The following is a 13411-nucleotide window of genomic DNA, read 5'->3' on the forward strand; positions in this document are numbered from 1 at the left end:
CTGCCCCTCCCATGAGAAACCTGAACCCCCTCCCCTCCAATACTGCCACCGGCTGTGGTTATGATGCACACGCACACGCCAGGTTGAGGTGGGCAGGCTCCCAGGTCAGGTTACCCGGTGATCTGTCCTGGGACCAGGGAAACGTACAGCTGAAGGATCTGTTCCCTGGAGAACTCTGCTCTGAGAGAACTCTGCTCTGAGAGAGCTCTGCTCTGAGAGAGCTCTGCTCTGCACTGCACCTCTCATGGGATGGAGACTCTCCAGAGTCGATTTGAGAAATGTGCGCCATTGCCAGATGTCTTTGGAAGTGAACGTGTCTGCGCTCTCTGGAAGTCATGTCTCAACAGGACAACATGCTGATGAGTTTGTCTGTTTAGCGTATTTGCACATTTGCATAAAACCAAACAAATAATTAGTGCCGTTGCCGGGATGAACACCATTTTTTTTTTCTTCCATTTAGCACGTACAAGTAGTGTGTTTACTCTGCAACAGGCTCCAACTCCAGACACTGGTTTGATCGTTAGTCTCTGACCCGCCGTGTGATGTCATAGTTATGTAAGCCCTTCCTGTCACATGGTGCCACCTGGCCGGTACACAGGAAGGACTGTGGGATGCTGGGGGTTGCTGTCCCTGTGGGTTTGTCCTCAGTTTTGGCCTCACCTGATTTACATCCCAAACGTAAAAAAAAAACCTAATAGTTTCACTAATGTGCTGTCGCCTCCCTCACCTTCCTTTGCTTTGTCATGAGCTTGATCCGATAACATAGAGAATGATGCTAATAATGTTAATCATGCTAATCATGCGAATGGCATGATTAAAGTGAGATGAATAGATTGTAGTGTTTGTGTAGGCGACTGTAGAAATACCCGATTGTGTTAATTAGTTGATCGACGCAGCACACAGAGAGAGAGAGACAGAGAAACAGAATGGAAGAATTTGTGGAAACACAAAGCGAGAAAGAAAGAGAGAGATAGAAAGAGTGAGGGAGAAACAGAGTGAGGGAGATGCAGAGAGCGAGGGAGAAACAGAGCCAGTCTGGGCTGACCTTAACATTATAATCTAATCCCTGAGTGCTTTTTTTAGAGAGCAAGTTAATGCCACCAGATTATGCTCCTCTCTGTCCTGCACCAACCAATCCAGGACGAACAGAAACCATGTCGACGTTAAGGGGGCTGTCCTCACCTCAAATCTCCACCGAAAACTTACGACGGGGGGATGTGTGTGGTAGCAGTGACTGAGAGGGGGAGTGGTCAATGGGACTGTGACTGTTGTTCTGTTTCTGTGGTAGACTTGATACTCTACTTTACATAAACAGCATGACACATCCTTCCCTAATCAGGTTATAATCAAGCTAGTGTGCTTAAGGGTGCACTGTGCCTCTGTCTACTCTCTCATGGCTCCAGCCTGCACAAACACTGGGATGGGATGGGAATAGTCAGGTCAATGACCATCTGATCACATGCTATCAAGACTAATCCCAGTGTATTTGTTGTGTAACAGGGCAGGGAATTGACCAAGGAGGGGGTGGGGAGGACGTGTGTGTGTGCGGTAGATGTGTGTTTGTATTGATACCATACTCCCACCTTGCATAGCCTGTCTGTCTGTCTGTCTATTCATCTGTCTGTCTGTCTGTCTGTCTGCATTTACATTTAGTCATTTAGCTGACGCGCTTATCCAGAGAGATTTTCAGTAAGTACAGGGACATTCCCCCGAGGCAAGTAGGGTGAAGTGCCTTGCGTCAATTGGCACGGCCGGGAATTGAACTGGCAACCTTCCGACTACTAGCCCGATTCCCTAACCGCTCAGCCACCTGACTCCACGAGTTACTCATCTATCTGCCGAGTAATCCATCTATCTAGCAATCCTGAATAATCAGACATGCACAGGGTGCAGCATCACACAGTATGCCCAAAAGTCCTTCTTCCAGTGGCTGCTTCCAGCACCTCCACACCGTGTCTCTGACAGAGCTAGACAGAGCGGGCCTGGGGGAGCGGGATTAGCCGCTCGCTAGCCTGCCCCACGCGCCGCTCTCCTCCCCATCACGACCCAGTAAACAAAGCTGCGCTTCAAGGGCCTCTAAGCTCTGACCCGGGGTCTGACAGACGGCGTCAGGCTCGTCGCCGCTCACTGTTGTCTGTGAGCGGGACAATGCCAGGGGGCAGGACGGAGACGGGTCCACACCAGCCAGGGACAATTAGTGACTGAAAGGGTACGGGCAAGAGGTGATTAGTGAGGAACAGATTGAGCATTCTGTGACCTGCCTGAAAGACAGAAGCCTGACAGGAAGGTGACAGTTTTGGGGTCACGCAGGTCACAGCTTCTTTTAAACAGAGGAGAAGGTAGGAGGGAGGAGAGGAGAGGAGAAGGGGGGAGGAGAGGAGAGGAAGAGAGAGGAAAGGGAGAAGAGATGAGAGGAGAAGGGAGGAGAGGAGAGGAGAAGGGGGGAGGAGAGGAAATGAGAGGAAAGGGAGAAGAGATGAGAGGAGAAGGGAAGAGGAGAAGGGAGGAGAGGAGAGGAGAAGGGGAGAGGAGAGGAGAGAAGGGGAGAGGAGACCCTGCAGAAGGGAAGTCTTCCGTTCTCATAACTCTCCTTAATGAAATGAGACAGGGACGAGAGACATGAGGAAAAGGAATCCACTGGCCTCTCTCCACCAAAGTCAACGTCTTACACAACCAGACATAGGGGCGGAATATCAGTCAAGCCCATTGTGATTCTGCTGTTTTTAGAAGCAGGTCGTTTTCATTCCGCCAAATAACACAAATGAGCACCAGAGGCTCTAAGACTATTCTGAACCCTTTGGAATGGTAGCATACGGCTAGTGTCCTGACTCTGCTGTGGGTGTGCGGGGTATGTGTGTTGGCACAGCGCTGCAGCTGACTGTTGGAACATATGTGGATGACTTCAGCACAAACACATATGTCCACATGCACAGGGATGCATGGACACAAGAAGTAGATCCACGCACACGTGAACACACATGCTTACACACGCAGGGTCACACATTCATACACGCTACAAGCTAACACACAAAAGCACCCACACACACACACACACATACAAAAGCACCCAAACACACACACACACGCACACACAAAAGCAGCCACACACACAAAAGCAGCCACACACACAAAAGCACCCACACACACACACACACAAGCAGCCACACACACACACGTCCACACATCCAAAAGCACCCCGCCCCACACACACACACACACACGCACACAAAAGCAGCCACACACACACACGCGTCCACACATCCAAGTGCTGTGGATCCCAGCTCAGCATCAGTGGCCTGGCCGTGGGGAGTTTGTGCTGAGCTGGTGAGGACGCTAGGCTGAATCAGTGTGAGGACAGCTGACTGGTCGGAGCTATTCATCTGCCAAAGAAAAGAGAGGGGGAGCGAGGGAGGGAGAGAAAAGAGAGAGGAACGAAAGGAAAAGAGTCATGGCCCTACAGCAACATGTTAGGGTCTTTCTCTGTGTGGACTATGAGTCTGTCCTCTTCCTGGGCTCTTTATATACTCCTATGTGTGTTTGTCTGTGTCCAAGAGCTAGCCAGGCTATGTGTGTGTGTGTGTGTGTCCATATGCAGAAGCCAGTCAAGCTTTGTGTGTGTGTGTGTGTGTGTGTTTGAGAGAAAGGTTGTTTTCCTCTAACATTGGCTCTGCTTCTAACTGGGGTCTAGTGATGACCATCGCCTGGAGTCAACGGCTTCCAAATCCAAGTGTCGTGTTAGACTGTGTGGTGTTTCTGGTGGGTGAAACTGCATGTCTGTGTCGTCATCGTTCTCCGGAGGTAATAATGTTTTCCTTGGGAGATGTTCAGTATAGGGTAACATGTAGCGTTAGACCCATAACCTTGCAGTTTTGAAAGGGTTCACACACACACACACACGCGAGCACTCACACAGGCACACACCCACACACACACACACGCACACCATGGAGAGGACCGGATGGTTCCCTTGCCCATCTGTTGCCTTCCTCTGACATCATCTCTATTGTTTTAACCAATTAAAAGGCTTCACCTTAACCCCTTAATTGCCACCCTCCTGTCTCTGGCGCCCAGACACAGCGAAGCAGAGGAACGGTCTGCTCTAATCTAACGACTCGCTCTGCAAACACCTGCCATCTCCAAGAGCATCTCACACACACGCCCCACACACACACACACACACACACACACACATGCCCCACACACACACACACACACACACGCCCCACACACAGACAGACTCGCACCACAGGCTTATACACACACCACACACGGAGATATACAACACATCACACACCATTTCAGACACACAAACACACACACCACATGAGTGTGCTAACACACATGTACAGGCACACACACGTCACACACACTTACATACACACATACACACACACACCACACACGGAGATATACATACACCACACCCATACTTACAGACATATCCTCACCACACACACAGAAATACACACACAGACATACACACACTGCTCCCTCTCCACTGCCCGTGTCAGTTTTGGTTCGCGTGGAATAGTGGTTTGAAACACAGGCACATGATTGCATGCTAGCAGACACACACGCACACACACACACACACAGGCACACACTCAATCCCCTCTCCCATGTCGTAGTGGCTGGAGACAGGACAGAGAAGTGTCTTTTCTCCTCCCCCTCCCCAGACATCTTTCCAGGGCGCTGATGGACCCTGGGCTCAGCCAACAATGGGAGTCCTGGACCCCCTGGTGAGGGCTGTGGGGAGAGACGTGAGGCGATGTGACAGTTCTGGTGCAGATAACACAATGGCCGGTTTTTCCCGTGGCTGGCTGGTTGACTGTCTGGCTGGGTAGATGGCAGACTGGCTGGCTGGCTGATTGGATGACTGGCTGGCTGACTTGCTGGCTGACTGGATGAGCGTCTAGCTTGTCAGATGGACGGTTGGCTGGCGGTGGTCTTGGGCAGTGAATACTTCAGTTGCATAGTTAACATCTACCTCCTTGAGTTCTGTTTAGCCAATGACAGAGCTGAAGTGACGCATGGGTCAACTTCAGTTTAGCTTTTTTGAAATGTTTCATTTTTGACAAGACAAACTTTCCTGTGATTTAAAATAGTTATTAACTCTTACCAAATGCAACCTTTTCTTAACTTGCCCGGGAAAGACTTATTCTAGTTTAGATTTGGACACATTTGATAATTTATCCTTCTTACTATAATTTATCGTATGTTTGTCTGTCTGTGTGTTTTTGTATGTATCTGTGTACATATGTGTGCACACGTGTGTGTGTGTGTGTGCTTCAGATGTAGCTTGCTGGTAATGGATTATTGATCCAGGTTGAGAGTGGAGCAGCCTGCAGCGTCATGTCATCCAAGCTAGTTGCACCACTTTACGCTTCAGCACACACACTCAGTTTAGGAATGGGGGAGAAGAGGACATGCACAAAAACAACACACACACACACAAGCACGCACACACACACGCACACACACACACACACAAGCACACACACACACAGTGTAAGGACAGCCATCGCTCATTCTGTAGGGGACAATGGCCATTCCAAGGTCTCTGTGATGCAAATTCCTTTTCTTTTTTTTCTCTCTCTCTGGCTTACCGACACACTCCTTAGAACACAGAGAAACTCACGCATGGTGATGTTAGGAGGACTTTAGACTCCAGAAGTCTCTTGTCTTGAATGCGTTTCAGAGCTTATGAAGATTGTAAATATATATATAAAAAGATTGTCTTAAACAAAATCTTAAAACAACGGCGTACTGCTGTTACTCTTATATTATAATTGTCTTGTCTATTATACGTGTAATATCTGTGTGCATTAAAACACTTAAGTCTTTTGTCTTGTGTTTGTCCTCAGATTTGTCATGGAGAAGTAGCGTTTCCAGATATTCTACCTCCAAAGGGATGAAAACAGAAGCAGCGATGGCAGACCAATCTCTCTGACACAAGTTATGAGGACCACACGACCCGTGCAACAAAGCTAGCAGGTCTGATCTGTTTTTCTACATCTGGGACTCTAAAGCCTGTGACCATGGAGGTGGAGGGGAAGGAGGAGGTGATGGGGGACGCTAAGGTGGAGCTGGAGGAAGGTGCCGCCCAGGGTCACACCTGCCGGGTCTGTGGACGGAGCTTCCCCCTCCTGAGCTCTCTGTCCCAGCACATGCGCAGACACACCCGGGAGAGGCCCTACAAGTGCCCCTACTGCGACCACCGCGCAGCCCAGAAGGGAAGCCTGAAGACCCATGTGAGAAGCCACAAACTGGGTCTGGTTCTGCAGAGCCTGGGGGCCGAGGGCGAGGCCGAGGAGGAGGCCGGGGCGGAGAAGGGTGACCGGGAGAAGAAGGAGGACTCTGATAGGCTGGATGCAGCCGCTCCTCTGACCAATGGCACCGCTGGCAGGCAGCACAAAGTCAACGGGCGGACGAAGAAGAAGGCCTCTAAGAAGAAGCCCAGAGAGGCTGTGAGGGAAGAGGCTCCTCAGACCAGTGGGGAGGCCGCGGGGCCTGCGGAGGCCGACGGACCGGACTCTGGAGGTGAGGCCGGGGCCGAGGTTGAAAACGGGGGAGAGGCTGAAACTGAGGGAGAGGCCGGGGCAGAGGCTGGAGTGGAGGCCGGGGCAGAGCTGGAGGCCGGGTCGGGTCCGTTCCCCTGCGGCTCCTGCAGCCAGGTGTTCCCCCGAGCCTCGCTCCTGAAGGCCCACATGAAGAAGCACCGCTCCTCCCAGGACCACGGCTGCCGCATCTGCGGACGCCGCTTCCGCCAGGCCTGGTTCCTCCAGAGCCACATGCGGATCCACCGGGCCAAGACCTCCCCCAGGGGCGCCGAGGGGGGCCAAGCCCCGGCCACCATCAACGGCGCTCCCCAGGAGCAAGCGGCCCTCGCCAACGACGAGTGCCTCTACGAGCTCTGCGCCGGCTGTGGAAACTTCTTCCACGACCGCAAGACCCTCCGGGTCCACGAGAGGGTCCACAAGCAGAGCCACGCCAGCCAGACCTCGCCTCCCCAGCCCGAGGGCTCCGAGACGCCGGCCGCCAAGGCCCACTTCCTAGGGTTTCTGAACCTCCGTGCGGTAGGGGGCCGTCCGGAGGAGGGGGGCCTGGGAGGGAGGATTCCCCAGCTGGACCCAGTGAGCAGCTACCAGGCCTGGCAGTTGGCTACGCGGGGGCGGGTAGTGGAGGTGGCGGAGAAGGGCCCGGGCTGGGTGGAGAGGCTGGCGGACGCGGACGCAGCCTACGGCAAGGACAGAGGCCACTACGTCCCGGCGAAGACGGACAGGAAGAGGAAGCAGCTGGACGTGGGTCCCGGGGGCAAGAAGAAGAAAGGAGGTCCAGGCGTGGAGGGGGCCGGGGGCCGCGGGGGGGCGCTGCACCGAGGGGGCCGGGCTCTGCTGACCGGACTCACCCCCGAGGCGTTCCTCGCGCTGCAGAAGAAGAGGGTCAGGGAGGGGCATACGGCCTCCAGACACACCAGCATCATCACTGACACAGCTCACAGAGGTAAGGCCGCCACATCAAGGATACTGCTCACCTGATGGCTTACAACATTAGGACTTCAGACCAGACACAATTGGAAGGATATGCCTACGGGGGGTATTAATAGATTTTATGCCAGGCATTTTATTCCTTGGATTACTTTCATAGCAGACAATTCACTCCTTGTTTCTGTTATAGGTCGAAAATATTATTGTAGAGAATGGAGACCTCTTGTGTTATATTAATGAATTACACATTTGTTCATTCATATTCTGTTGTGTTTACTGTCAGTTATTTTCCCTGCTGGCAGTGTTCACAAACAAGCTAACAAACCTTCCTCACTCTGTTGAATCATTTAAAAACCTATTCTGTGTAATTGTCTGTATTCCACTCCAAGTTGGCACGGTGTATTAAATGACTGTGGTTCTGTCCTGACGACTGCTTGGTTAACACTGACCTGTCCTCCTGCGGTCCCCAGATAAGAAGCCATACTTGTGCGAGCACTGCGACTTCCACAGCCCGGACGCCTCCGCCCTCAGCGCCCACCTTCTCAGGCAACACAAGGACTTGATTCACCTTCACAACCACCGCGGCGCCGCTCAGGATGACCCCGGGGGGGTGAAGGGTTACATGGGTTACCTCAAGCTCCGCAGCACTCTCCTCAGCCAGCCCTTCTGGAGCCCCTTCGCTGGCTCTGCCTCCCAGCAGATGAGCCCAGCAGCGATTGGCCAGCCCGGGACACCAGGAATCACAGAGGGACGAGGGAGAGGCGATGCCGCCGCCGGCGACGCCAGCCTCCTCAACCTGTCCGTGCCGGCGGAGGGTTCGGAGGAGGGTCCGGAGGAGGGCGCGGCCAAGCCCGCCGTGCAGCCTGAGGGGCGCTTGGTTCGTCACCAGTGCCCGTTCTGCGTCCACACCACCCTCTACCCAGAGGTTCTGTGGATTCACCAGCGCGTGGCTCACAAAGTGGACGGCGCCAGCTCCCAGGCACCCAAATGGGCGCCGCACGTCAACGGCGTCAAGGGCGCCAAGTCGGGGGGGGGTGCCAAACCAGGGAGACGGACGGGACCCCCGCCTTTCCTGGAGGGGAAGGACTGCCCCGCCCTCCCTCTGGCGCGGGCTCAGCGGACGCAGCCCCCGGGCGACGCGGCCACGGGCGCCAAGAAATCGGCACCAAAGACTCCAAAGACCCCACATCCAAACACCTCGTCTCCCTCTCCCGCTCCCCAGTCCAAACCCACCGCTCAGCCAGCGAGCTCACGCTCAGCTGGGGAAAAGGCGCCCTCTAGTGTCCGTAAAACACTCCTACCTCAGAAGAAGTCCAGCGCTCGCCCCGGACACTCGGCGGCGGGCACCGGGAAGCCCCGCTCCTCCGGCGACGCCCGTCCCAAGGTCACCTCGTCAGCCGCCGGTGTCGCCGGCGGCGACAGCCCTGGGTTCTCCTTCCACCCCAGCAGCAGCCTCAGCTACGACCGCCCCAGAGCCTCCCCTGAGGGCAGCCTGCTGCCTCAGGAGGGCCTGGGATTCATCCTGGCCAGGAACCAGGCCCGCACCGAGCGCGCTCCACACTCCACCCCCGACAGGACCCACCGCCACAGCCAATCGCAGGACGCCTCCGCCGTCCCCAAGGGTCACGACCTCTGGTCGGTCATGAACATGTTCGGGGCTCGTGGAAGTGGGGGCTACCTGGCGCCTGGGGCTCCTCCCATGGAAGTCGATATTCTGAGTCTCCTGAAAAACTACAACCCCCACGATCTGGCCGCCCTCTACCAGCACTGGGGCTATGTTGATCCCAGGTTTGAGCCGCAAGGTAAGGAGAGGAATGCTGTAGGGTTTTGTAGTCCTATATCAGGAGTTAGTGTGTTCTGTCACCACCACCATTACACCAACATGTTTTCTACAAGGCTGAGAGTAGGTATTTTTTTGCTGGTTTAGAGAGCTGTTGGGATTATCTTGCTCCAGGGTAGTAGCTAGGAACAAGATTTAGTTTGTGTGACGAGATGTATCTCAGCGTTAGATCACAAGTTGTGCTAGGCTTACACAGCTCAGTTAAAACCAATGACAATGGCCGGAAGGGCAGTTGGGTAACATGTTGTTTCAGGAGGACATGCGTTGCTGCTAGCGTGGGTCTGGGAGAGGGCAGTAGGTGCCGTGGCCACGCAAGAACAAACCATCCAAATGAGGAAAATAAACAAACTAAAGATGGGGGGGGGTTTAAGAAAAAATGCTGCTTCTCTGCTGCATCTGAAAAAAAATAGCACAAAAAAAATATTTTAAAAGCTGTTTGAGAAAGGGTGGGAGAGAAAGTGAAAATGTCCTTGCTAAAAGAGAGAGAGAATTTCAAAAACGAGATAGAGAGAGAAAGACAGAGGGAGAGGGAGAGGGAGAGGAAACTCACCTGACGTGACACCAGAGTGCAGGGGGCTGAGGGCACTTCACAGGACCCCGGCTCTTCATTTGCAGTCATTTATGCTCCTTCTCCCAGGCAGCAGTGTGTCAGCCTGTCAGAGCAGCTCAACGACAGCTCCCTGTCCCAGCCCTGGAGGTAGACTCTGCTTAATGACACATTAGACATACTAATGATGCCTTTCTGTACACGCCTTTAAAAGGACCTGTTTCCTCGCAAGGAGAAATTCACACAGAAATTCACACAGACCTCAAAGGTGTCAAACGAGAGCGTGTTTTGTCATGAATTGTTTTTGTGAAGATCCAGTTGCCCCCCCTGTGCAGTAGGTCTTCTGTGTGCTTTCGCCTCGTTAGCATCATTCATTACGGAGAATAACGTTTGGTGAAAACCGAATTGTTAAATTAGACGTTGTTGGTTAGTTTTGGATTGCAGTGAAGCCTTTGAAAGTGTGAAGATAGAGCGTACTTCACTGTTTCATTTGGTCGCTCGGTCACTTATGTTTTCATTGTGTGTGTTTGTGTATGTGTGTTTGTGTGTTTTGCTTTCATCCTGTATTGGCAGTCCTTTGTGATTTAACATAAACATCTCTGTGAAAAAGTAGTAATCCATTATTAATCGGATGCCTGTTGTGGAGATATTATGGTGCATGCTAACTAAGCGTACAAGTCCTGGTTTGACTTGTAGTGTATCCAGAGCCATGTCCTGACTGGGCTGGAGTTGACGGCTCTCTGTGCTTTTTCCAGCAATGCTGCAGGCCAACAGACACGTGGGGCAGGAAGTCCACTCCTCTACAGAGGCACCCAAACAAGTACGCTCTATATGTTACGTTTTTTCCGCATGTTTGTTTGTGTGTGTATGTGTGGATATGAATGTCTGTGTGTGTGTGTATATGAATGTGTGTGTGTGTATTTAATGTGTGTATATGAATGTGTGTGTATATGAATGTGTGTGTGTATATGAATGTGTGTGTGTATATGAATGTGTGTGTGTGTGTATGTGAGTGTGTGTGTGTGTATGTGAATGTGTGTGTGTGTATGTGAATGTGTGTGTGTGTATATGAATGTGTGTGTGTTGCGAGGCCCCTAGAGATGACATGCAGTGCTCGTGTGTGCTTTACAAATGAGGCTGAGACACAAAACAGCTCACATACGCACTTTGTTAAATGAGTAGTCAGTGCAACCTTCATGAAAATGTGTTTCTATGCAGTTTCATGACAGTTGAAGTCACTTTCATGTCAAGTCTTACTCCCGATTATTCTAACGGTCTTCAGAAGGGGTTCAAAACCCAGAAGTGCGTTTGACGACGGTGGGTCGTACGAGATCTGAACTGACTCTGTCTCTGCCCTCTCTCACTCGTGTCCCTCCTCCGCAGGTCAGCGGCCGGTCCTCCATGTCCAACCCGTCTCTCCGTAAAGCCACATGAAGACCCCCACGCGATGAGTCTGTGGTGTTCAGAGAGCAAAACACCTGCGGTGTGGATACAGGTCGACCACTGGCTAGCAGGATCCCACCAGCGACAGTTACCTACGTCTTCCAGGGGTTCGATGAAAACATTTGTAGAGCGTTCTCCTCAGCCAATCAAACACATGTTCCCGTTATATTTGACAGTGTGGATACGGGTAGTTCAGATCAGTGGATTTGTATTTTTTTAAACATTCCAAAAAACCATCAACTGTTGTTTTGCCCCGAATTGGATTTTCTTAAACGTCGTGACCGATGGTGAGGCCTCCTGCTCCTTCATATACCAGCTTTTTTTTCTTGGTTTGTTGCTACTGTGAAGTGCGTGTCCACAGGGGGAAAGGATGGCTTAGTTACCCTCCTACGTTGGGATCTTCAAGACATCCATCGGACGATTTCAGTTGGACGCTGATACGACGATAAGCTCTCCCTGCGCTAGTGTTGATTTACTTTTGAGTGTTCAGTAATTTAGTTGTCTACAACTTTGTGTTGGGTGGAAATTGTATTCGCTCGGTTATGTCAGTGCTCCTCATCTTGTCGAAGTCAAAACATTGGAAGGAAGTACCGACTGTCATGCCACGAAATACAAGAATCAAAATCTCTTCTGGAAACCTTTTGCATGTTTTTTCTACATCCACAGCCAGCAACACAAATGCAACATTTGAGGTAAATCTTATAGAATGTTTGCTGTGAGGAAAACTGACAACCAGTCGCCTACTTTTCTGACAGACAACACGTGATTCTAGAAATCGTTTAGGTGCTCGAAACCAGATACGGATGTTTTAAAATGGTTTACTTTATTGGATTTTATTTATGTTGTTCAGTAGGTAGGCCCACCTATCAGTTATTGGCAAAATGGCTGCATTTGAAGGAGAAATTAGGACGTTACTATGGACCTAATGAAATTGCCAGTTTGAACACTGTAGGGCGTAGTAAGGATTAGTATCTTGTATTTACAGCGCGTCCATTTGAGTTGACTCTGATGTTTGGTTTTCAAAACATTATTTAGTACGGTTTGTCTTAGGTTATCTTTTTGAAAACAACTTTGTCAGTTGCTTTTTAGTCTGTTTTTTTGTTGTGCCGAGTCAGTGGATATCTTCCAGTTAAAATGGCTTCCGCAGCCTTATTCTAGCTGCACTACAGGAAAGAAAGCCATGAAACGTCAGTTAATTCAGAAGTCCATGCTGCATTATTTATTTAGCTGTACATAGTACTCGACATTGTTCTGTTTTGTGTTTTTAAGTGTTGTTTTTGATAATGGGATGAAATAAGTTGTAAAGTGGTTGAAATGGACTGGTGAAATCCCTTTTCTTTTTCTTTTTTGTATTTTGGACTTGTTTTGAATCCGAGTGAAACTCAAAGCCAGATAAACGAAGTGAGCAGTGTTCTGGTGTACATGACGGTTGATACTGTAGGCCTCTGATCACTGTAATAATCAACCCATGTCAGACTCTGTGAAGTAAATGATGAACCGGTTATTTTCACAATCGCTCAATTCTTTGGGACTGTAGACGACAATAAGCTGTGTTTTTAAAGTATTTAAATTCCACAAACATCTGGCAGTACAAATAAAACTCGATATATTTGCAGTCTTTGTTAGTTTTTTTTGTTCAATATTTTAAAGTGCTATCGGGAAGCATTTGGGTTATACCTGACGGCGTTTGGTGCATAAGCAAACTATGTGGAGCTGTAATAGAAAACACCTATTACTGTAAAACAAAATGTCGCAGTTCTCTCTTTGGCCAGGCAATGGTGCTCTTTGCTAAGCTGTGAGGAGTGTTATCGAAAGAAGGTGTGCATTCTCTTACAGAGACGGGTTCCCCATGGCTCCCTCTTTCTAAACGAAGGCAGATAAGTTATATCGCAGGTCAGTTTTACTCTTTTTTATCTTATTTTCACAATTTCTTTTCTCCTAGTTTCACATTTTAAGACTGGATTGAACCAGCTGAGCTGGTGTTCACCAGTGGACAACACGGTTAGATGAGATGCCATCAACAGTTTGTCTTGTGTGGAGAACCAGAGAGAACCAGAGAATACCAGAGAGAACCAGAGAGAACCTAAGAATACC

The 13411-nt window shown here is 50.6% G+C and overlaps 1 protein-coding gene across 1 annotated transcript; it reads left to right on the forward strand.

The window, feature by feature from the left end:
• Positions 1-6032: 6032 nt before the first annotated feature.
• LOC146295718 (zinc finger protein 516-like) lies at positions 6033-12917 on the forward strand. The gene is made up of 5 exons (XM_084695561.1): positions 6033-6467; positions 6606-7503; positions 7958-9289; positions 10630-10694; positions 11258-12917. The coding sequence occupies exons 1-5, from the start codon at positions 6039-6041 to the stop codon at positions 11306-11308; spliced, it is 2775 nt and encodes a 924-aa protein (XP_084551687.1). The 5' UTR covers positions 6033-6038; the 3' UTR covers positions 11309-12917.
• The last annotated feature ends 494 nt before the right edge of the window (positions 12918-13411 follow it).

Source organism: Hypomesus nipponensis, chromosome 4, assembly GCF_054491055.1.
Source record: "Hypomesus nipponensis isolate SF chromosome 4, ASM5449105v1, whole genome shotgun sequence".
Lineage (NCBI taxonomy): Eukaryota > Metazoa > Chordata > Actinopteri > Osmeriformes > Osmeridae > Hypomesus > Hypomesus nipponensis.